Below are 24,559 nucleotides of genomic sequence, written 5' to 3'. Positions count from 1 at the left end.
CAATAAATCCAAGTGATAGAATCTTCTGTGTGAGACACACAGTGAGCAAAGTCCAAACAATAATGAATCCCAATGAATATCCAATACAGGCAAAAAGGGTGAGAGACAGTCTGAACAAAAAGCAGGATCTCTTCAGTGTTTACACACACGAAAAATGATAGAGTCCAAAGACTGTCTTGCAAAAACTCACCAGAGCGCTGTGCGTGAAGCGAGCAGATCAAACAGGGCGAGCGCTTCGTAACGGGGAACGGGTTGTCCAAACGGAATACTCCTCGAGAGTCCTGGGAGGCAAAGCACAGGGAAAAGCAGGCGACGGAAGGAACGGCAAATGCAGAGAATATATCAGAACGATCCAACAACACTTAATGGGGAATCAGGGTATATATAAGCAAAAGGAATGCTTAATGACAAGCTGTGACAGCTGCGGGATGAGATTGACAAGCGTGTGGTTGGGGGAGCACCAATCAAACGGCGTCTACAGGAAGAAGCGTGTGAAGAGGAGAATGCAATTAATTAACCGAAATCTTAAAGGAACAGAGCGAGTAGGTGAGCAGCGGACAAAACCTCACACCCAGTGGAATTGCCCAAATGAGACATTCTGGTAGGGTATGACCAGCAGTCTGAGATCTTCTCTGCAAACAGGAAATACATGAATCATGTATTAGAACTACATAAAAGGCTACAAAGTATTTTCTAGATCATAAATATAAACAACACAAATGAAAAACATAAAGTTATATAGTTGCATAAAGTTACCTTCCTTGGAAGAAATGATATTTTCTTCTCCCTCCTTGTTTGTCTGTACAAAACAGTGAGCAGTTAACTCTCATTGCTGCCATTGTGTGAAAGTCCATAGTGCAGTTTTAAGTATCTTGAAGCCTTCAAATAAAGTATAATAATAATAATAAATAATGTTAACAGCCAATGCCCTCACAGTTGTATAATCAGTATAAATCATTTAAAGGGTGAATGTTATACTGTACATAATCCAAAAGTATCCAACATCTACTGTCTTCAGCTCAATTTCTACACAACACACTTCTTTAATGTTGATCTGAAAGCTGTAAACAACCATTATGTTTCTTTGACTGGGGCATTCTGTTCAATATACCTTGCAATTTACACCATACAGTTATATTTACATTTGGTATAGATACTAATTGCCTTTCTTTACAATCCATAGAGTGGGGATGATGAGGACTACAAGAGAATATACACAAAAAAGATTAAACCAAGGCTGAAGTCTGAAGACCTCGCAGAGGGAGTGGACGTGCGCACTGAGCGGCATAGCAGCACAAGCAGCGATGGCAGCACCATCACCACCATCACCCGCCGCATCACTACCTACACTGTGGATATCCCGGGTGGCATGAGTGAGCATCTTGAACTGTCGAGCCCAGAGGCCAAGGGCCTAAGGCATGAATCTGGGGATGGGTCCCCTCATATCCGAATCTCACACGGAAGTCCCTCAGGTAAAGGGGGAGCAGAAGAGGGGGTTTTTGAGCTAGGGAATGTCTCTGTCACTGGGCCACATGTTAGCTCCACAGAAAAACACTGGAGCGCTGGAGGGGTGAAGACCACAACATATACTAGGGAGATAGAGGGGGACGGAAGTGCAGGGCTCGGTTTTAAGGGGTCTAGCTTTGGAATGTCAGGGGTCAAAGGCCAGGGAAGCTTTGGGATCTCAAGGGGGAGTGGGGAGCTTGGAGACGGCAGTGGTCAGGCGTCAAGCACAAGTATGACAATAAGAGATAGCCTGGCAACAGGTAGTAAGCATGTTACAGTAGGAGGTGTAGAAATACCCTCAGGTGATGTGAAAGGAGGGTCAGGTAGTATGTCCTTAGCAGGGAAAACAACATATATGTCCTCTACATCACTGGGCAAGGCAGAAGGGGGGAATGTAGACTTTGGTTTGGGTGAGAGAGGCACTGTGAGTAGTCGAGTACCTGGAATTACAGTCACTGACCAGCAAACAAAGGGGTCGGTTGGTTTTGGTGTTCCCGGTATCCACCTTGGTAGGAGCTCTGTATCTGATATTGACACTGAACTGAACGGAGGGAAGATATCAGCAGGATTTAAAGTACCAAGAGTAGATATAAGTACATCTGGCCTCTCCTCAAAGACAGAACTACAAGGTACAGACTTACCCGGAATGTCCCTAAAAGGGCAATCTGTGAAAGGGTTCAAAATTGAAAGCAACAGCAAACTCCATGGTGGAGTACAAATGGATGTCAAACTACCAGATGTGAAAGGGAATGTAGATGTTTCCATTCCTGAACTAAAAAGTGATGTAAAATCCACAGACGTCCACATTACAGGGCCAACGGTTTCTTTGCCAGGTGTGAATGTAAATGTAAAAGGTCCAAAGATGAAGGGAGGTAAAAAGGCAACCAAAAAAGATACAGAAGTTACAGATGTTGAGGGCCTTGACTTTGGCTTTAAAATACCAAATGTCAAGATGACATCATCTGGAATGAAAGAACCCAGGATTGAGGGAACTCACATTGACATAGATGCACCTAAAGTGGACATAAAAAGGCCAGATGGTCAAGTTAAAGGGGTAAAACTCTCAAAGCCTGATATTGATGTCCATCTGAAAGGAGCTACTGGAAAAGGCAATGCTGATGTGTCCATGCCAAAGATAGAGGGAGATATTAAAGCACCCAAATTAGATGTTGAGGGGGCAAATGTTCAGATAGGTGGTTCTGAAGGTAGTTTCAAAATGCCAAAGATAAAGGTACCATCATATGAGATGAAAGGACCAAAAGTCGAGGGCCCTGATTTCGGTGTTGTTCTCCCAAAAGCCAACATTGACATCAAGGCACCGAAAGTTGAGACTAAATTTGATATTGAATCATCGGAAATGATTGTTGAAGGCCCTGGTGTAAATATCAAAGGGGCCAAAATTAAGATGCCTAAGATCTCAACATCAGGTGTGGATGTGAACATGAAAGGTCCACAACTTAAAAGAGACGTTAATGTGTCAGTGCCAAAGATGAACATTAAAGGTCCTGATGTTGACATTGAGAGCCCAGAAGGTGGGTTGAAAATGCCAAAGATAGGTATGCCAAAAATGGGGTTCAAAGGACCAAATGTGGAGGGCCCAGATGTTGATGTCAGCCTCCCAAAGGCAGACATCAATATCAAGGCACCTAAATTGGACATCAAAGGACCAGAAGTAGACATTGCAGGCCCTGGTGGTAAAATCAGAGGTCCCAAATTCAATATTGGATCTATGTCTGGTCCTAAAACGCCAGATGTTGATTTAAACGTGAAAGGTCCAATGGTTAAGGGAGATGTACATGTGTCAGATATAGGGGGAGACATGAAAACACCTGAAGTATCTATTGAGGGTCCATATGTTGGCATTGAAGGGTTTGAGGGTGGATTCAAAATGCCAAAGATAAGGATACCTAAATTTGGAATCAAAGGACACGATATCGATGTTAATCTCCCTAAAGCTGACATTGATTTCAAGGCACCTGCAATTGGATTCAAAGGACCAGAAATTGATGTTGAAGGCCCTGATGGTAAAATCAAAGGGGCCAAATTCAAGATGCCATCCACATCAGGTCCAATGATTTCTATGCCAAATGTGGACTTAAACCTGAAAGGTCCTGACTTCAAAGGAGATGTGTCAATACCAAGGATAAAGGGAGACATAAAGGCACCAAAAGTTGACATTGAAGGTCCTGATGTAGATATTGAAGGAACTGATTTTGGATTCAAAATGCCAAAGATAAAGATGCCTTCATTTGGCATCAGAGGACCAACAGTGGGGGGTACTGACATTGACGTTAATCTCCCCAAAGCTGACATTGACATCATGGCACCTGAAGTAAATATTAAAGGGCCTAAAATTGATATTGAGAGTCCAAGTGGTAAAATCAAAGGGCCGAAATTCAATATGCCATCCATGTCAGGTCCAACGATTTCTATGCCAGATGTGGACCTGAAAGGCCCCAGGATCAAGGGAAATGTGGATGTATCAGTGCCAAAGATAGAGGGAGACATAAAGGCACCAAAAGTTGAGATTGCAGGTCCTGATGTAGATATTGAAGGCCCAGAAGGTGGATTTAAAATGCCAAAGATAAAGATCCCTTCTTTTGGCCTCAAAGGACGAGCAGTGGGGGGTCCTGACATTGATGTTAATCTCCCCAAAGCTGACATTGACATCAAGGCACCTAAAGTGGATATTAAAGGGCCTAGAATTGATATTGAGAGTCCAAGTGGTCAAATCAAAGGGCCGAAATTCAATATGTCATCCATGTCAGGTCCAAAGATTTCTATGCCAGATATGGACTTAAACCTGAAAGGCCCCAAGATCAAGGGCAATGTGGATGTATCAGTGCCAAAGATAGAGGGAGACATAAAGGCACCAAAAGTTGAGATTGCAGGTCCTGATGTAGATATTGAAGGCCTTGAAGGAGGATTTAAAATGCCAAAGATAAAGATGCCTTCATTTGGCCTCAAAGGACCAACAGTGGGGGGTCCTGACATTGACGTTTATCTCCCCAAAGCTGACATTAACATCAAGGCACCTCAAGCTGGAATCAAAGGACCGGAAATTGACATTGATGGCCCAGAGGGTAAAATCAAAGGGCCGAAATTCAACATGCCATCAATATCAGGTCCAAAGATTTCAATGCCAGATTTTGATTTCAATCTGAAAGGTCCAAGACTCAAGGGAGATGTGGATGTATCTGTGCCAAAGATAGAGGGAGATATAAAGGCACCAAAGGTAGACATTGAAGGTCCTGATGTTAATATTGAAGGATATGGAGATGGATTCAAAATGCCAAAGATAAAGATGCCATCATTTGGATTTAAAGGTCCAAAGGTCGAAGGGCCTGAGGTTGATCTGAACCTTCCAAAAGCGGAAATTGATATCAATGCACCTGGCTTTGACATCAAAGGACCTGAATTTGACATTGAAGGCCCTGATGGTAAGATCAAAGGGTCTAAATTCAAGATGCCATCCATATCAGGACCCCAAATCTCCATGCCAAATGTAGATTTCAACATGAAAGGTCCTAATCTCAAAGGAGATGTGTCAGTACCAAAGATAGAGGGAGACTTCAAGGCACCAAAAATTGACATTGAAGGCCCTGATGTAGATATTGAAGGAACTGATGGTGGATTCAAAATGCCAAAGATAAAGATGCCTTCATTTGGCATCAGAGGACCAACAGTGGGGGGCCCTGACATTGACGTTAATCTCCCCAAAGCTGACATTGACATCAAGGCACCTGAAGTAAATATTAAAGGGCCTAAACTTGATATTGAGAGTCCAAGTGGTAAAATCAAAGGGCCGAAATTCAATATGCCATCCATGTCAGGTCCAAAGATTTCGATGCCAGATATGGACTTAAACCTGAAAGGTCCCAAGATCAAGGGAAATGTGGATGTATCAGTGCCAAAGATAGAGGGAGACATAAAGGCACCAAAAGTTGAGATTGCAGGTCCTGTTGTAGATATCGAAGGCCCAGAGGGTGGATTTAAAATGCCAAACATCAAAATGCCATCATTTGGCTTCAAAGGACCAAAAGTAGAAGGCGGTGATGTTGATGTTAATCTCCCAAAAGCTGACATTGATATTAAGGCACATGCAGTTGGAATCACAGGACCAGATATTGATATTGAGGGCCCAGAGGGTAAAATCAAAGGGTCCCAATTCAAGATGCCATCCATATCAGGTCCAAAGATTTCAATGCCAGACTTTGATTTCAATCTGAAAGGTCCAAGACTCAAGGGAGATGTGGATGTATCTGTGCCAAAGATAGAGGGAGATATAAAGGCACCAAAGGTAGAGATTGAAGGTCCTGATTTTAATATTGAAGGCCATGGAGATGGATTCAAAATGCCAAAGATAAAGATGCCATCATTTGGATTTAAAGGTCCAAAGGTCGAAGGACCTGATATTGACCTCAACCTTCCAAAAGCAGAAATTGATATCAATGCACCTGGCTTTGACATCAAAGGACCTGAAGTTGACATTGAAGCTCCTGATGGAAAAATCAAAGGGCCCAAATTCAAGATGCCATCCATATCAGGACCACATATTTCCATGCCAAATGTGGACTTTAATCTAAAAGGTCCAAAAATGAAGGGGGGTGCTGATCTTTCTTTGCCAAAGGTAGAGGGAGAAATAAAGGGTCCAAAGTTGGATATTGAAGGTCCGGATGTTGATATCGAAGGTCCTGAGGGTGGATTCAAAATGCCAAAGATAAAGATGCCATCATTTGGCTTCAAAGGGCCCAAATTAGAAGGTCCTGATGTTGATGTAAAACTTCCGAAAGCAGACATAGACATCAATGCACCCGGTTTTGACATCAAAGGACCTGAAGTTGACATTGAAGGCCCTGATGGTAAAATCAAAGGGCCCAAATTCAAGATGCCATCCATATCAGGACCACATATTTCCATGCCAAATGTGGACTTTAATCTAAAAGGTCCAACAATTAAGGGGGGTGCTGATCTTTCTTTGCCAAAGGTAGATGGAGAAATAAAGGGTCCAAAATGGGATATTGAAGGGCCGGATGTTGATATCGAAGGTCCCGAAGGTGGATTCAAAATGCCAAAGATAAAGATGCCATCATTTGGCTTCAAAGGGCCCAAATTAGAAGGTCCTGATGTTGATGTAAAACTTCCGAAAGCAAACATAGACATCAATGCACCCGGTTTTGACATCAAAGGACCTGAAGTTGACATTGAAGGCCCTGATGGTAAAATCAAAGGGCCCAAATTCAAGATGCCATCCATATCAGGACCACATATTTCCATGCCAAATGTGGACTTTAATCTAAAAGGTCCAAAAATGAAGGGGTGTGCTGATCTTTCTTTGCCAAAGGTAGAGGGAGAAATAAAGGGTCCAAAGTTGGATATTGAAGGTCCGGATGTTGATATCGAAGGTCCTGAGGGTGGATTCAAAATGCCAAAGATAAAGATGCCATCATTTGGCTTCAAAGGGCCCAAATTAGAGGGTCCTGATGTTGATGGTAAACTTCCAAAAGCAGACATAGACATCAATGCACCCGGTTTTGACATCAACATCAAAGGACCTGAAGTTGACATTGAAGGCCCTGATGGTAAAATCAAAGGGCCCAAATTCAAGATGCCATCCATATCAGGACCACATATTTCCATGCCAAATGTGGACTTTAATCTAAAAGGTCCAACAATTAAGGGGGGTGCTGATCTTTCTTTGCCAAAGGTAGATGGAGAAATAAAGGGTCCAAAATGGGATATTGAAGGGCCGGATGTTGATATCGAAGGTCCCGAGGGTGGATTCAAAATGCCAAAGATAAAGATGCCATCATTTGGCTTCAAAGGGCCCAAATTAGAGGGTCCTGATGTTGATGTAAAACTTCCAAAAGCAGACATAGACATCAATGCACCCGGTTTTGACATCAAAGGACCTGAAGTTGACATTGAAGGCCCTGATGGTAAAATCAAAGGGCCCAAATTCAAGATGCCATCCATATCAGGACCACATATTTCCATGCCAAATGTGGACTTTAATCTAAAAGGTCCAAAAATGAAGGGGGGTGCTGATCTTTCTTTGCCAAAGGTAGAAGGAGAAATAAAGGGTCCACAATTGGATATTGAAGGTCCAGATGTTGACATCGAAGGTCCAGAGGGTGGATTCAAAATGCCAAAGATAAAGATGCCATCATTTGGCTTCAAAGGGCCCAAATTAGAGGGTCCTGATGTTGATGTAAAACTTCCAAAAGCAGACATAGACATCAATGCACCCGGTTTTGACATCAAAGGACCTCAAGTTGACATTGAAGGCCCTGATGGTAAAATCAAAGGGCCCAAATTCAAGATGCCATCCATATCAGGACCACATATTTCCATGCCCAATGTGGACTTTAATCTAAAAGGTCCAAAAATAAAGGGTGGTGCTGATCTTTCTTTGCCAAAGGTAGAAGGAGAAATAAAGGGTCCACAATTGGATATTGAAGGTCCAGATATTGACATCGAAGGTCCCGAGGGTGGATTCAAAATGCCAAAGATAAAGATGCCATCATTTGGCTTCAAAGGGCCCAAATTAGAGGGTCCTGATGTTGATGTAAAACTTCCAAAAGCAGACATAGACATCAATGCACCCGGTTTTGACATCAAAGGACCTCAAGTTGACATTGAAGGCCCTGATGGTAAAATCAAAGGGCCCAAATTCAAGATGCCATCCATATCAGGACCACATATTTCCATGCCCAATGTGGACTTTAATCTAAAAGGTCCAAAAATGAAGGGTGGTGCTGATCTTTCTTTGCCAAAGGTAGAAGGAGAAATAAAGGGTCCACAATTGGATATTGAAGGTCCAGATATTGACATCGAAGGTCCCGAGGGTGGATTCAAAATGCCAAAGATAAAGATGCCATCATTTGGCTTCAAAGGGCCCAAATTAGAGGGTCCTGATGTTGATGTAAAACTTCCAAAGGCAGACATAGACATCAATGCACCCGGTTTTGATATCAAAGGACCTGAAGTTGACATTGAAGGCCCTGATGGTAAAATCAAAGGGCCCAAATTCAAGATGCCATCCATATCAGGACCACATATTTCCATGCCAAATGTGGACTTTAATCTAAAAGGTCCAAAAATGAAGGGGGGTGCTGATCTTTCTTTGCCAAAGCTAGAGGGAGAAATAAAGGGTCCAAAATTGGATATTGAAGGTCCGGATGTTGATATCGAAGGTCCAGAGGGTGGATTCAAAATGCCAAAGATAAAGATGCCATCATTTGGCTTCAAAGGCCCCAAATTTGAGGGCCCTGATGTTGATGTAAAACCTCCAAAAGCAGACATAGACATCAATGCACCCGGTTTTGACATCAAAGGACCTCAAGTTGACATTGAAGGCCCTGATGGTAAAATCAAAGGGCCCAAATTCAAGATGCCATCCATATCAGGACCACATATTTCCATGCCCAATGTGGACTTTAATCTAAAAGGTCCAAAAATGAAGGGTGGTGCTGATCTTTCTTTGCCAAAGGTAGAAGGAGAAATAAAGGGTCCACAATTGGATATTGAAGGTCCGGATATTGACATCGAAGGTCCCGAGGGTGGATTCAAAATGCCAAAGATAAAGATGCCATCATTTGGCTTCAAAGGGCCCAAATTAGAGGGTCCTGATGTTGATGTAAAACTTCCAAAAGCAGACATAGACATCAATGCACCCGGTTTTGACATCAAAGGACCTGAAGTTGACATTGAAGGCCCTGATGGTAAAATCAAAGGGCCCAAATTCAAGATGCCATCCATATCAGGACCACATATTTCCATGCCCAATGTGGACTTTAATCTAAAAGGTCCAAAAATGAAGGGTGGTGCTGATCTTTCTTTGCCAAAGGTAGAAGGAGAAATAAAGGGTCCACAATTGGATATTGAAGGTCCGGATATTGACATCGAAGGTCCCGAGGGTGGATTCAAAATGCCAAAGATAAAGATGCCATCATTTGGCTTCAAAGGGCCCAAATTAGAGGGTCCTGATGTTGATGTAAAACTTCCAAAAGCAGACATAGACATCAATGCACCCGGTTTTGACATCAAAGGACCTGAAGTTGACATTGAAGGCCCTGATGGTAAAATCAAAGGGCCCAAATTCAAGATGCCATCCATATCAGGACCACATATTTCCATGCCAAATGTGGACTTTAATCTAAAAGGTCCAAAAATGAAGGGGGGTGCTGATCTTTCTTTGCCAAAGCTAGAGGGAGAAATAAAGGGTCCAAAATTGGATATTGAAGGTCCAGATGTTGATATCGAAGGTCCAGAGGGTGGATTCAAAATGCCAAAGATAAAGATGCCATCATTTGGCTTCAAAGGCCCCAAATTCGAGGGCCCTGATGTTGATGTAAAACTTCCAAAAGCAGACATAGACATCAATGCACCCAGCCTTGACATCAAAGGACCTGATCTTGACATCGAAGGCCCTGATGGTAAAATCAAAGGGCCCAAATTCAAGATGCCATCCATATCAGGACCCAAAATCTCCATGCCAAATGTAGATTTCAACATGAAAGGTCCTAATCTCAAAGGAAATGTGTCAGTACCAAAGATAGAGGGAGACATAAAGGGGCCAAAAATTGACATTGAAGGTCCCGATGTAGATATCGAAGGCTCTGAAGGTGGATTTAAAATGCCAAAGATCAAAATGCCATCATTTGGATTTAAAGGTCCAAAGGTCGAAGGGCCTGATGTTGATCTGAACCTTCCAAAAGCGGAAATTGATATCAATGCACCTGGCTTTGACATCAAAGGACATGAAATTGACATTGAAGGCCATGATGGTAAGATCAAAGGGTCCAAATTCAAGATGCCATCCATATCAGGACCCAAAATCTCCATGCCAAATGTAGATTTCAACATGAAAGGTCCTAATCTCAAAGGAGATGTGTCAGTACCAAAGATAGAGGGAGACATAAAGGGGCCAACAATTGACATTGAAGGTCCCGATGTAGATATCGAAGGCTTTGAAGGTGGATTTAAAATGCCAAAGATCAAAATGCCATCATTTGGATTCAAAGGTCCAAAGGTCGAAGGGCCTGATGTTGATCTCAACCTTCCAAAAGCGGAAATTGATATCAATGCACCTGGCTTTGACATCAAAGGACCTGAAATTGACATTGAAGGCCCTGATGGTAAGATCAAAGGGTCCAAATTCAAGATGCCATCCATATCAGGACCCAAAATCTCTATGCCAAATGTAGATTTCAACATGAAAGGTCCTACTCTCAAAGGAGATGTGTCAGTACCAAAGATAGAGGGAGACATAAAGGGGCCAACAATTGACATTGAAGGTCCCGATGTAGATATCGAAGGCTTTGAAGGTGGATTTAAAATGCCAAAGATCAAAATGCCATCATTTGGATTTAAAAGTCCAAAGGTCGAAGGGCCTGATGTTGATCTGAACCTTCCAAAAGCGGAAATTGATATCAATGCACCTGGCTTTGACATCAAAGGACCTGAAATTGACATTGAAGGCCCTGATGGTAAGATCAAAGGGTCAAAATTCAAGATGCCATCCATATCAGGACCCAAAATCTCCATGCCAAATGTAGATTTCAACATGAAAGGTCCTAATATCAAAGGAGATGTGTCAGTACCAAAGATAGAGGGAGACATAAAGGGGCCAAAAATTGACATTGAAGGTCCCGATATAGATATTGAAGGCCCTGAAGGTGGATTTAAAATGCCAAAGATCAAAATGCCATCATTTGGCTTCAAAGGACCAACAGTTGGGGGTCCTGACATTGATGTTAATCTCCCCAAAGCTGACATTGACATCAAGGCACCTGCAGTGGATATTAAAGGGCCTAAAATTGATATTGAGAGTCCAAGTGGTAAAATCAAAGGACCGAAATTCAACATGCCATCCATATCAGGTCCACATATCTCTATGCCAGATATGGACTTCAGCCTGAAAGGTCCCAAGATAAAGGGAGATGTGGATGTTTCAGTGCCAAAGATAAAAGGAGACATAAAGGCACCTAAAGTGCACATTGACACTCCTGATGTTGACGTAAATTTGAAAGGCCCAAAGTTGAAGGGAGACATGGAGGGTGAAATACATTTGCCAAAGACTGATATCAAAATTGATAGCCCTGAACTTGCGTCAAAGAAGTCAAAATTCAAAATGCCAAAGTTTGGATTCAAGAGTCCAAAGGTCAAGACCCCTGAAGTTGATGTTAAAGTAGCTCATGGAGACATCAACGTTAAAGGGCCCAAAGGCAGTGTTGAGGGCCCTGAACTAGACATGGGTGCAAAGAGTCCTGAGACTGGTTTCCGGATGCCAAAATTCAAAATGCCCAAGTTTGGCTTCAAAAGCCCAAAGCTGGAGGCACCAGATGTTGATGTTAACCTTCCCAAAGCTGACATTGATATCAAAACTCCAAAACTGGAAATTGAGATACCAGAAGGGAAAATCAAGGGCCCGGAAATCTCAATGCCAAATGTGGACATAAATTTGAAAGGACCAACATTTGGTGGAGATATCAAAGGACCAGAATTAGACATTGAAGGGCCTGATGGTAAAATCAAAGGGTCTAAATTCAAGTTACCCTCAATATCAGGACCCAAAATATCTATGCCTGATATGGACTTCAATCTCAAAGGACCTAAGGTCAAGGGAGACATTACTGGCCCAGAAATTGACATTGAAGGCCCTGATGGTAAAATCAAAGGTCCAAAATTCAATATGCCATCCATATCAGGACCACACATTTCCATGCCAGATGTGGACTTTAACCTAAAAGGTCCGAAGATAAAAGGGGGTGCTGATGTTTCTCTACCAAAGGTGGATGGAGAAATAAAGGGCCCAAAATTGGATATTGAAGGTCCAGATGTTGACATTGAAGGTCCAGAGGGTGGATTCAAAATGCCAAAGATAAAAATGCCATCATTTGGATTCAAAGGGCCCAAATTCGAGGGTCCTGATGTTGATGTAAATCTTCCAAAAGCAGACATAGACATCAATGCACCCGGTTTTGACATCAAAGGGCCTGAAATTGACATTGAAGGCCCTGATGGTAAAATCAAAGGGCCCAAATTCAAGATGCCATCCATATCAGGACCACATATTTCCATGCCAAATGTGGACTTTAATCTAAAAGGTCCAAAAATGAAGGGGGGTGCTGATCTTTCTTTGCCAAAGGTAGAGGGAGAAATAAAGGGTCCAAAATTGGATATTGAAGGTCCAGATGTTGACATTGAAGGTCCAGAGGGTGGATTCAAAATGCCAAAGATAAAGATGCCATCATTTGGCTTCAAAGGACCCAAATTAGAGGGTCCTGATGTTGATGTAAAACTTCCAAAAGCAGACATAGACATCAATGCACCCGGTTTTGACATCAAAGGACCTGAAATTGACATTGAAGGCCCTGACGGGAAAATCAAAGGGCCCAAATTCAAGATGCCATCCATATCAGGACCACATATTTCCATGCCAAATGTGGACTTTAATCTAAAAGGTCCAAAAATGAAGGGGGGTGCTGATCTTTCTTTGCCAAAGGTAGAGGGAGAAATAAAGGGTCCAAAATTGGATATTGAAGGTCCGGATGTTGATATCGAAGGTCCCGAGGGTGGATTCAAAATGCCAAAGATAAAGATGCCATCATTTGGCTTCAAAGGGCCCAAATTCGAGGGTCCTGATGTTGATGTAAAACTTCCAAAAGCAGACATAGACATCAATGCACCCAGCCTTGATATCAAAGGACCTGATCTTGACATCGAAGGCCCTGATGGTAAAATCAAAGGGCCCAAATTCAAAATGCCATCCATATCAGGACCACATATTTCCATGCCAAATGTGGACTTTAATCTAAAAGGTCCAAAAATGAAGGGGGGTGCTGATCTTTCTTTGCCAAGGGTAGAGGGAGAAATAAAGGGTCCAAAATTGGATATTGAAGGTCCGGATGTTGATATCGAAGGTCCCGAGGGTGGATTCAAAATGCCAAAGATAAAGATGCCATCATTTGGCTTCAAAGGGCCCAAATTAGAGGGTCCTGATGTTGATGGAAAACTTCCAAAAGCAGACATAGACATCAATGCACCCGGTTTTGACATCAAAGGACCTGAAGTTGACATTGAAGGCCCTGATGGTAAAATCAAAGGGCCCAAATTCAAGATGCCATCCATATCAGGACCACATATTTCCATGCCAAATGTGGACTTTAATCTAAAAGGTCCAAAAATGAAGGGGGGTGCTGATCTTTCTTTGCCAAAGGTAGAGGGAGAAATAAAGGGTCCAAAATTGGATATTGAAGGTCCGGATGTTGATATCGAAGGTCCCGAGGGTGGATTCAAAATGCCAAAGATAAAGATGCCATCATTTGGCTTCAAAGGGCCCAAATTCGAGGGTCCTGATGTTGATGTAAAACTTCCAAAAGCAGACATAGACATCAATGCACCCAGCCTTGATATCAAAGGACCTGATATTGACATCGAAGGCCCTGATGGTAAAATCAAAGGGCCCAAATTCAAAATGCCATCCATATCAGGACCACATATATCCATGCCAAATGTGGACTTTAATCTAAAAGGTCCAAAAATGAAGGGGGGTGCTGATCTTTCTTTGCCAAAGGTAGAGGGAGAAATAAAGGGTCCAAAATTGGATATTGAAGGTCCGGATGTTGATATCGAAGGTCCCGAGGGTGGATTCAAAATGCCAAAGATAAAGATGCCATCATTTGGCTTCAAAGGGCCCAAATTAGAGGGTCCTGATGTTGATGTAAAACTTCCAAAAGCAGACATAGACATCAATGCACCCGGTTTTGACATCAAAGGACCTGAAGTTGACATTGAAGGCCCTGATGGTAAAATCAAAGGGCCCAAATTCAAGATGCCATCCATATCAGGACCACATATTTCCATGCCAAATGTGGACTTTAATCTAAAAGGTCCAAAAATGAAGGGGGGTGCTGATCTTTCTTTGCCAAAGCTAGAGGGAGAAATAAAGGGTCCAAAATTGGATATTGAAGGTCCGGATGTTGATATCGAAGGTCCAGAGGGTGGATTCAAAATGCCAAAGATAAAGATGCCATCATTTGGCTTCAAAGGCCCCAAATTCGAGGGCCCTGATGTTGATGTAAAACTTCCAAAAGCAGACATAGACATCAATGCACCCAGCCTTGACATCAAAGGACCTGATCTTGACATCGAAGGCCCTGATGGTAAAATCAAAGGGCCCAAATTCAAGATGCCATCCATATCAGGACCACATATTTCCATGCCAAATGTGGACTTTAATCTAAAAGGTCCAAAAATGAAGGGGGGTGCTGATCTTTCTTTGCCAAAGGTAGAGGGAGAAATAAGGGGTCCAAAATTGGATATTGAAGGTCCGGATGTTGACATCGAAGGTCCCGAGGGTGGATTCAAAATGCCAAAGATAAAGATGCCATCATTTGGCTTCAAAGGGCCCAAATTAGAGGGCCCTGATGTTGATGTAAAACTTCCAAAAGCAGACATAGACATCAATGCACCAGGCTTTGACATCAAAGGACCTGAGCTTGACATTGAAGGCCCTGATGGTAAAATCAAAGGGCCCAAATTCAAGATGCCACATATTTCTATGCCAGATGTGGACTTTAATCTAAAAGGTCCAAAAATGAAGGGGGGTGCTGATCTTTCTTTGCCAAAGGTAGAGGGAGAAATAAAGGGTCCAAAATTGGATATTGAAGGTCCGGATGTTGATATTGAAGGTCCCGAGGGTGGATTCAAAATGCCAAAGATAAAGATGCCATCATTTGGCTTCAAAGGGCCCAAATTAGAGGGTCCTGATGTTGATGTAAAACTTCCAAAAGCAGACATAGACATCAATGCACCAGGCTTTGACATCAAAGGACCTGAGCTTGACATTGAAGGCCCTGATGGTAAAATCAAAGGGCCCAAATTCAAGATGCCATCCATATCAGGACCACATATTTCAATGCCAAACGTGGACTTTAATCTAAAAGGTCCCAAAATGAAGGGGGGTGCTGATGTTTCTTTACCAAAGGTAGAGGGAGAAATAAAGGGGCCAAAATTGGATATTGAAGGTCCGGATGTTGATATTGAAGGTCCAGAGGGTGGATTCAAAATGCCAAAAATAAAAATGCCATCATTTGGCTTCAAAGGGCCTAAATTGGAGGGTCCTGATGTTGATGTAAAACTTCCAAAAGCAGAGATAGACATCAATGCACCAGGCTTTGACATCAAAGGACCTGAGCTTGACATAGAAGGCCCTGATGGTAAAATCAAAGGGCCCAAATTCAAGATGCCACACATTTCTATGCCAGATGTGGACTTTAATCTAAGAGGTCCAAAAATTAAGGGGGGTGCTGATGTTTCTTTACCAAAGGTAGAGGGAGAATTAAAGGGTCCAAAATTGGATATTGAAGGTCCGGATGTTGATATCGAAGGTCCAGAGGGTGGATTCAAAATGCCAAAGATAAAGATGCCATCATTTGGCTTCAAAGGGCCCAAATTAGAGGGCCCTGATGTTGATGTAAAACTTCCAAAAGCAGACATAGACATCAATGCACCCGGTTTTGACATCAAAGGACCTGAAGTTGACATTGAAGGCCCTGATGGTAAAATCAAAGGGCCCAAATTCAAGATGCCATCCATATCGGGACCACATATTTCAATGCCAAATGTGGACTTTAATCTAAAGGGTCCAAAAATTAAGGGCGGTGCTGATGTTTCTTTACCAAAGGTAGAGGGAGCAATAAAGGGGCCAAAATTGGATATTGAAAGTCCGGATGTTGATATCGAAGGTCCCGAGGGTGGATTCAAAATGCCAAAAATAAAAATGCCATCATTTGGCTTCAAAGGGCCTAAATGGGAGGGTCCTGATGTTGATGTAAAACTTCCAAAAGCAGAAATAGACATCAATGCACCAGGCTTCGATATCAAAGGACCTGAGCTTGACATCGAAGGCCCTGATGGTAAAATCAAAGGGCCCAAATTCAAGATGCCACATATTTCTATGCCAGATGTGGACTTTAATCTAAGAGGTCCAAAAATGAAGGGGGGTGCTGATGTTTCTTTACCAAAGGTAGAGGGGGAATTAAAGGGTCCAAAATTGGATATTGAAGGTCCGGATGTTGATATCGAAGGTCCAGAGGGTGGATTCAAAATGCCAAAGATAAAGATGCCATCATTTGGCTTCAAAGGGCCCAAATTAGAGGGCCCTGATGTTGATGTAAAACTTCCAAAAGCAGACATAGACATCAATGCACCCGGTTTTGACATCAAAGGACCTGAAGTTGACATTGAAGGCCCTGATGGTAAAATCAAAGGGCCAAAATTCAAGATGCCATCCATATCGGGACCACATATTTCAATGCCAAACGTGGACTTTAATCTAAAAGGTCCAAAAATGAAGGGGGGTGCTGATCTTTCTTTGCCAAAGGTAGAGGGAGAAATAAAGGGGCCACAATTAGATATTGAAGGTCCGGATGTTGATATCGAAGGTCCCGAGGGTGGATTCAAAATGCCAAAAATAAAAATGCCATCATTTGGCTTCAAAGGGCCTAAATTGGAGGGTCCTGATGTTGATGTAAAACTTCCAAAAGCAGACATAGACATCAATGCACCAGGCTTTGACATCAAAGGACCTGAGCTTGACATCGAAGGCCCTGATGGTAAAATCAAAGGGCCCAAATTCAAGATGCCACATATTTCTATGCCAGATGTGGACTTTAATCTAAAAGGTCCAAAAATTAAGGGGGGTGCTGGTGTTTCTCTCCCAAAGGTAGAGGGAGAATTAAAGGGGCCAAAATTAGACATTGAAGGTCCAGATATTGATATCGATGGTCCTGAGGGTGGATTCAAAATGCCAAAGATAAAGATGCCATCATTTGGCTTTAAAGGGCCCAAATTTGAGGGTCCTGATGTTGATGTAAAACTTCCAAAAGCAGACATAGACATCAATGCACCCAGCCTTGACATCAAAGGACCTGAGCTTGACATCGAAGGACCTGATGGTAAAATCAAAGGGCCCAAATTCAAGATGCCATCCATATCAGGACCACATATTTCCATGCCAAATTTGGACTTTAATCTGAAAGGTCCAAAAATGAAGGGAGGTGCTGATGTTTCTCTACCAAATGTAGAGGGAGAAATAAAGGGGCCAAAATTGGATATTGAAGGTCCAGATGTTGATATCGATGGTCCTGAGGGTGGATTCAAAATGCCAAAGATAAAGATGCCATCATTTGGCTTCAAAGGGCCCAAATTTGAGGGTCCTGATGTTGATGTAAAACTTCCAAAAGCAGACATAGACATCAATGCACCAGGCTTTGACATCAAAGGACCTGAGCTTGACATCGAAGGCCCTGATGGTAAAATCAAAGGGCCCAAATTCAAGATGCCACATATTTCTCTGCCAGATGTGGACTTTAATCTAAAAGGTCCAAAAATTAAGGGGGGTGCTGGTGTTTCTCTACCAAATGTAGAGGGAGAAATAAAGGGGCCAACATTAGACATTGAAGGTCCAGATGTTGATATCGATGGTCCTGAGGGTGGATTCAAAATGCCAAAGATAAAGATGCCATCATTTGGCTTTAAAGGGCCCAAATTTGAGGGTTCTGATGTTGATGTAAAACTTCCAAAAGCAGACATAGACATCAATGCACCCAGCCTTGACATCAAAGGACCTGAGCTTGACATTGAAGGACCTGATGGTAAAATCAAAGGGCCCAAATTCAAGATGCCATCCATATCAGGACCACATATTTCCATGCCAAATTTGGACTTTAATCTGAAAGGTCCAAAAATGAAGGGAGGTGCTGATGTTTCTCTACCAAATGTAGAGGGAGAAATAAAGGGGCCAAAATTGGATATTGAAGGTCCAGATGTTGATATCGATGGTCCTGAGGGTGGATTCAAAATGCCAAAGATAAAGATGCCATCATTTGGCTTCAAAGGGCCCAAATTTGAGGGTCCTGATGTTGATGTAAAACTTCCAAAAGCAGACATAGACATCAATGCACCCAGCCTTGACATCAAAGGACCTGAGCTTGACATCGAAGGACCTGATGGTAAAATCAAAGGGCCCAAATTCAAGATGCCATCCATATCAGGACCACATATTTCCATGCCAAATTTGGACTTTAATCTGAAAGGTCCAAAAATGAAGGGAGGTGCTGATGTTTCTCTACCAAATGTAGAGGGAGAAATAAAGGGGCCAAAATTGGATATTGAAGGTCCAGATGTTGATATCGATGGTCCTGAGGGTGGATTCAAAATGCCAAAGATAAAGATGCCATCATTTGGCTTCAAAGGGCCCAAATTCGAGGGTCCTGATGTTGATGTAAAACTTCCAAAAGCAGACATAGACATCAATGCACCCAGCCTTGACATCAAAGGACCTGATCTTGACATCGAAGGCCCTGATGGTAAAATAAAAGCGCCCAAATTCAAGATGCCATCAATATCAGGACCACATATTTCCATGCCAAATGTGGACTTTAATCTAAAAGGTCCAAAAATTAAGGGGGGTGCTGATGTTTCTCTACCAAAGGTAGAGGGAGAAATAAAGGGGCCAAATCTGAATATTGAAGGTCCAGATGTTGATATCGATGGTCCTGAGGGTGGATTCAAAATGCCAAAGATAAAGATGCCATCATTTGGCTTCAAAGGGCCCAAATTCGAGGGTCCTGATGTTGATGTAAAACTTCCAAAAGCAGACATAGACATCAATGCACCCGGTTTTGACATCAAAGGACCTGAAGTTGACATTGAAGGCCCTGATGGTAAGATCAAAGGGTCCAAATTCAAGATGCCATCCATATCGGGACCACATATTTCCATGCCAAATGTGGACTTTAATCTAAAAGGTCCAAAAATGAAGGGGGGTGCTGATGTTTCTCTACCAAAGGTAGAGGGAGAAATAAAGGGGCCAAAATTGGATATTGAAGGTCCAGATGTTGACATTGAAGGTCCAGAGGGTGGATTCAAAATGCCAAAGATAAAGATGCCATCATTTGGCTTCAAAGGGCCCAAATTAGAGGGTCCGGATGTTGATTTAAAACTTCCAAAAGCAGACATAGACATCAATGCACCCGGTTTTGACATAAGAGGACCTGAATTTGACATTGAAGGCCCTGATGGTAAAATCAAAGGGCCCAAATTCAAGATGCCATCCATATCAGGACCTAATATTTCCATGCCAGACATGGACTTCCATCTCAAAAGCCCTAAGGTCAAGGGAAATGTTGATTTTTCAGTACCAAAGATAGAGGGAGACATAAAGGCACCAGAAATCGATATTGAAGGTCCTGATATTAACATTGAAGGGCCCAAGGGTGGTTTGAAAATGCCAAAGTTCAAGATGCCATCATTTGGATTTAAAGGGCCAAAAATAGAGGGGGCTGATGTGGACGTTAACCTCCCTGAAGCTGGCATTGACATTAATGCCCCAAAGATTGATATTAAAGGTCCTGAAATTGACATAGACGGCCCTGATGGTCAAATCAAAGGGTCCAAATTCAAGATGCCATCCTTATCAGGACCACATATTTCCATGCCAGATGTTGACTTTAATCTCAAAGGTCCAAAAATTAAGGGGGGTGCTGATGTTGCTTTACCAAAAGTAGGGGGAGAAATAAAGGGACCAAAATTGGATATTGAAGGTCCAGATGTTGACATTGAAGGTCCAGAGGGTGGATTCAAAATGCCAAGAATTAAAATGCCATCATTTGGCTTCAAAGGGCCTAAATTGGAGGGTCCTGATGTTGATGTAAAACTTCCAAAAGCAGATATAGACATCAATGCACCCAGCCTTGACATCAAAGGACCTGAAGTTGACATTGAAGGCCCTGATGGTAAAATCAAGGGTGGTAAATTCAAGATGCCATCTTTTGGATTTAAAGGGCCAAAGGTAGAAGGTCCAGATATGGATCTTAGCCTTCCAAAAGCAGAGATAGACATCAATGCACCCAGCCTTGACATCAAAGGACCAGAAGTTGACATTGAAGGCCCTGATGGTAAAATCAAAGGTCCAAAATTCAAAATGCCCTCTATATCAGGCCCCCACATCTCTATGCCAGATGTGGACTTCAATCTGAGAGGACCTAAGTTGAAGGGAGATGTGGATGTGTCAGTGCCAAAGATAGAGGGAGACATAAAGGGACCTAAAGTGGACATTGAAGGACCAGATTTTGACATTGAAGGTCATGAGGGTGGATTCAAAATGCCAAAGATAAAAATGCCATCATTTGGGTTCAAAGGACCCAAATTGGAGGGTCCTGATGTCGATGTAAATCTTCCCAAAGCAGACATTGACATCAATGTCCCCAATATTGGCATAAAAGGACCTGAAATTGACATTGAAGGCCCTGATGGTAAAATCAAGGGTGGTAAATTCAAGTTGCCATCTTTTGGATTTAAAGGACCAAAGGTAGAGGGTCCTGATATGGATTTTAGCCTTCCAAAAGCAGACATAGACATCAATGCACCCAGCCTTGACATCAAAGGACCTGAAATTGACATTGATGGCCCTGATGGTAAAATCAAAGGGCCAACATTCAAAATGCCCTCTATATCAGGCCCCCACATCTCTATGCCAGATGTGGACTTCAATCTGAGAGGACCTAAGTTGAAGGGAGATGTGGATGTGTCCATGCCAAAGTTAGAGGGAGACATAAAGGGACCTAAAGTGGACATTGAAGGACCAGATTTTGGTATTGAAGGTTCTGAGGGTGGGTTTAAAATGCCAAAGATAAAGATGCCAGGATTTGGATTCAAAGGACCTAAAGTGGAGGGTCCTGATGTTGATATAAATCTTCCCAAAGCAGACATTGACATCAATGCCCCCGATATTGGCATTAAAGGACCTGAAATTGACATTGAAGGCCCTGATGGTAAAATCAAGGGTGGTAAATTCAAGATGCCATCTTTTGGATTTAAAGGGCCAAAGGTAGAAGGTCATGATATGGATGTTAGCCTTCCAAAAGCAGACATAGACATCAATGCACCCAGCCTTAATATCAAAGGCCCTGAAGTTGACATTGAAGGCCCTGATGGTAAAATCAAAGGGCCAACATTCAAAATGCCCTCTATATCAGGCCCCCACATCTCTATGCCAGACGTTGACTTCAATCTGAGAGGACCTAAGTTAAAGGGAGATGTGGATGTGTCCATGCCAAAGATAGAGGGAGACATGAAGGGACCTAAAGTGGACATTGAAGGACCAGACTTTGGAATTGAAGGTCCTGGGGGTGGGTTTAAAATGCCAAAGATAAAGATGCCAGGATTTGGATTCAAAGGACCCAAATTGGAGGGTCCAGATGTTGATGTTAATCTCCCTAAGGCTTACATAAGCATTGATGCCCCGGGCATTGACATCAAAGGTCCCAAAATTGAAGGACCAGAGGGAGAATTCAAGATGCCATCAATATCAGGAGATATCAAAGGTCCAAGTGTCAACGTTGATGCACCTGCCTTCAATGTTGAAGGTGCATCCATTGATGTTGAAAAACCAGGTGTGACATTTCCCAAATTTAAAGGTCCCAAGTTTGGAATTAAGACCCCTGAAGTTGAAGGGCCTCAACTAAATGTTAAGACACCAAAATTCAGTATGGGAGCCAAAAGTCCAAAAGCAGAAGTTAGTCTTCCAGAAGTTGATGCAAGTATTGACGCCCCTGATATCGACATCCATGTCAAGGGAAAGAAAGGCAAATTTAAACTTCCTAAAATTAAAGGAAAGGCAAAGAAACCTGAGGTTGATGTTGATATTGAAACACCAGGTGTAGCATTAGATGTAGATTCACCAGATATTCATGTAAAAGGAACAAAGGGAAAGAAGCCTATGTTTGGTAAGCTTCATTTTCCCGATGTAGAACTTGATATCAAATCACCCAAAGTGAAAGGGGATGCCTCCTTTTCAGGGGCATTGAAAACACCTGACATAGATTTGCCATCCGCTAGCCTACATGCTAGTGTCGAGGGCTCAGGAATTGACAATCCAAGCATTAGTCTGGAGGGGCCAAATGTGAAAGTAAAGACACCTACAATAAAAATGCCAGATAGCGACGTAAATCTCAACAGACAAGGAGCGTTGGCCTTCTCAGGAGGTATAAAAGGTCCAAAAATAGATATGAAAGGAGGTGCAAAGATGGATGCAAGTGTTTCAGAGGGCAGTGAATCTGGCGGGCTTCAATACCCAGCAGGAACAGTTACAATTCCCAAAATCAAAGTTCCAAAGTTTGGCGTTGCTCTGCCTCACATGCAACGCCGGGAAGTCGGGGTAGATGTTGAGTCGGGGGCAGCAGCTGGTGGAGACATAAGCATACACCCTCCGTCAGTCAGTGCTCATGTCAGTGCACCCAATGTTGAGGTTCCCAGTCCAGAACTGAAGCACAGTGGGGGAAGAGTAAAGGTCAAGATGCCCAAATTCTTTGGCAAATCGAAAGGGAAGGGCGGGAGTGCGGTAGATTTAAGCCTTCAGGGACCAGATGTGGCATTGAGTGGTGGTGGAAAGGGTGGAAAGGTCTCTAAAGACATAAGTTTAAGTTCCGGGGAATTGGTCGGTGGAAAGTTAGAAGTAGGGGGTGATTCTGGTCTGAGTATTTCACCAAAAGGCAAATCGGCCTCTCTAGATCTATTTAAGAAATCAAGACACAGGTCTTCTTCTTTTAGTGATGAGGGAGGGCTTGCTGTAGGCGCACCGTCAACATACTTAGAAGCGGAGGGCAGTGACATTTCTTTAGATCTGGGGGGAGCAAAGGTCAAAGGAAAGAAAAGCAAGTTAAAGTTTGGCACCTTCGGAGGTTTTGGTTCAAAGTCAAAAGGCTCATATGAAGTGACACTAGGAGACGATAGTGAAGCGAGGGTCGAGGGAAGTGCAGGTGTTTCTCTCCCGTCAAAGAAATCGAGAATGTCTTCGTCCTCCAGTAGTGACAGTGGGTCAAAAGGAGGCTTCCGCTTCCCAAGAGTTGAACTATCTGTTTCACCAAAGAAATGATGAATAATGAGGCAAGTTAAACTCTCTCATGTACACCCCAGCACCTTGTCCGATTCACCAGTGGTTCTCAACCCCCTTAGGTTGAGAATCACTGTCATACATGATATACTATCCCTTACTGTTTAGGTATGCAAAGGGGGGGGGGGGGGGGGGTTCTTAAATTAAATCGCAGTAATTCCAAATTTCACTCATTCCACAGGGGTACATGAGATTGTTTAAAATCCCATCAAACTGTAAATAAGATGAATTTGTATTGTAATATTAAAATATTGTTTTTGTACATAGTCAAAATTTATTGAACATATACCATCTCACCAAATTATCACCAATAGTGCCTCACAGGGTTTATAAAAAAAAATAAAAAAAAATCTATCAAAAGGATATTGTTAAGAGTAGGTGTGGTATTTGTATGGGGTCTATTGCACAAACAGAGATAAAGTTCCAATAGTTATTTCTAAGAAAGATTTTATATACCCAAGCACACAGCAAAAACATCATCTTCTTGTTTTTATGTATGAAATGATTTACTTTGTTTTGTTTTGAAGCTTTGGTATTATATAATAAATGCAGAAGCATATTTACTCAACATAGAGCTGGCCCTTTATAACATTTTCTCAAGAATGACAATGTTGTAGAGACCACAATTGCAAAGACAATCAATGTTTCTGGAAACTATCAACTCTATTAACTGCTGTCAATACTTTGTCAATCATTTTTATGGTGATGTCAATGCATCCATTTACTTTGTTACACTTAAAGAGAATGTGCATTTTGTTTTAATAATGTTTCATGTTTCTCTACCATGATTTATTTCCATTTGTATGTGTTTTACTTTTATTGTCTTCTTTTTTCCCCCTCACTCATTTCCTCCTTGTACTCACATCTACTCGGTTCGAGTACAGAAAGTGTACAAATGTTATGAATAAAGAATCACTCTTATGTCACTTGTTTGCTAATAAAATCATTGTTGATTCGAGAGGATAAAGAATTGCACAGTTATGAGTATTGATTTGATGGAGTATCATCTTTGGGTCTATTTTGTTTCCTGTGTGCCTTCTGACAAATAAATAAACAGTTGAGTTAAAAAAGATGTTTAGTTTCCTGGGT

General features: G+C 42.3%; 1 protein-coding gene across 1 annotated transcript in view; it reads left to right on the top strand.

The window, feature by feature from the left end:
- The window catches only part of ahnak (AHNAK nucleoprotein), a 52,128-nt gene extending 27,586 nt beyond the window's left edge, over positions 1-24,542 (top strand). The window contains exon 6 of the mRNA XM_084332314.1: positions 1,184-24,542. Within this exon, the coding sequence (XP_084188440.1) occupies positions 1,184-23,452 (22,269 nt within the window). The 3' untranslated portion in view covers positions 23,453-24,542. The remainder of the gene's footprint in view (positions 1-1,183) is intronic.
- The last annotated feature ends 17 nt before the right edge of the window (positions 24,543-24,559 follow it).

Source organism: Notolepis coatsorum (assembly GCF_963971535.1).
Source record: "Notolepis coatsorum genome assembly, chromosome: 16".
Lineage (NCBI taxonomy): Eukaryota > Metazoa > Chordata > Actinopteri > Aulopiformes > Paralepididae > Notolepis > Notolepis coatsorum.
This window is presented reverse-complemented; position numbering and strand designations above follow the sequence as displayed.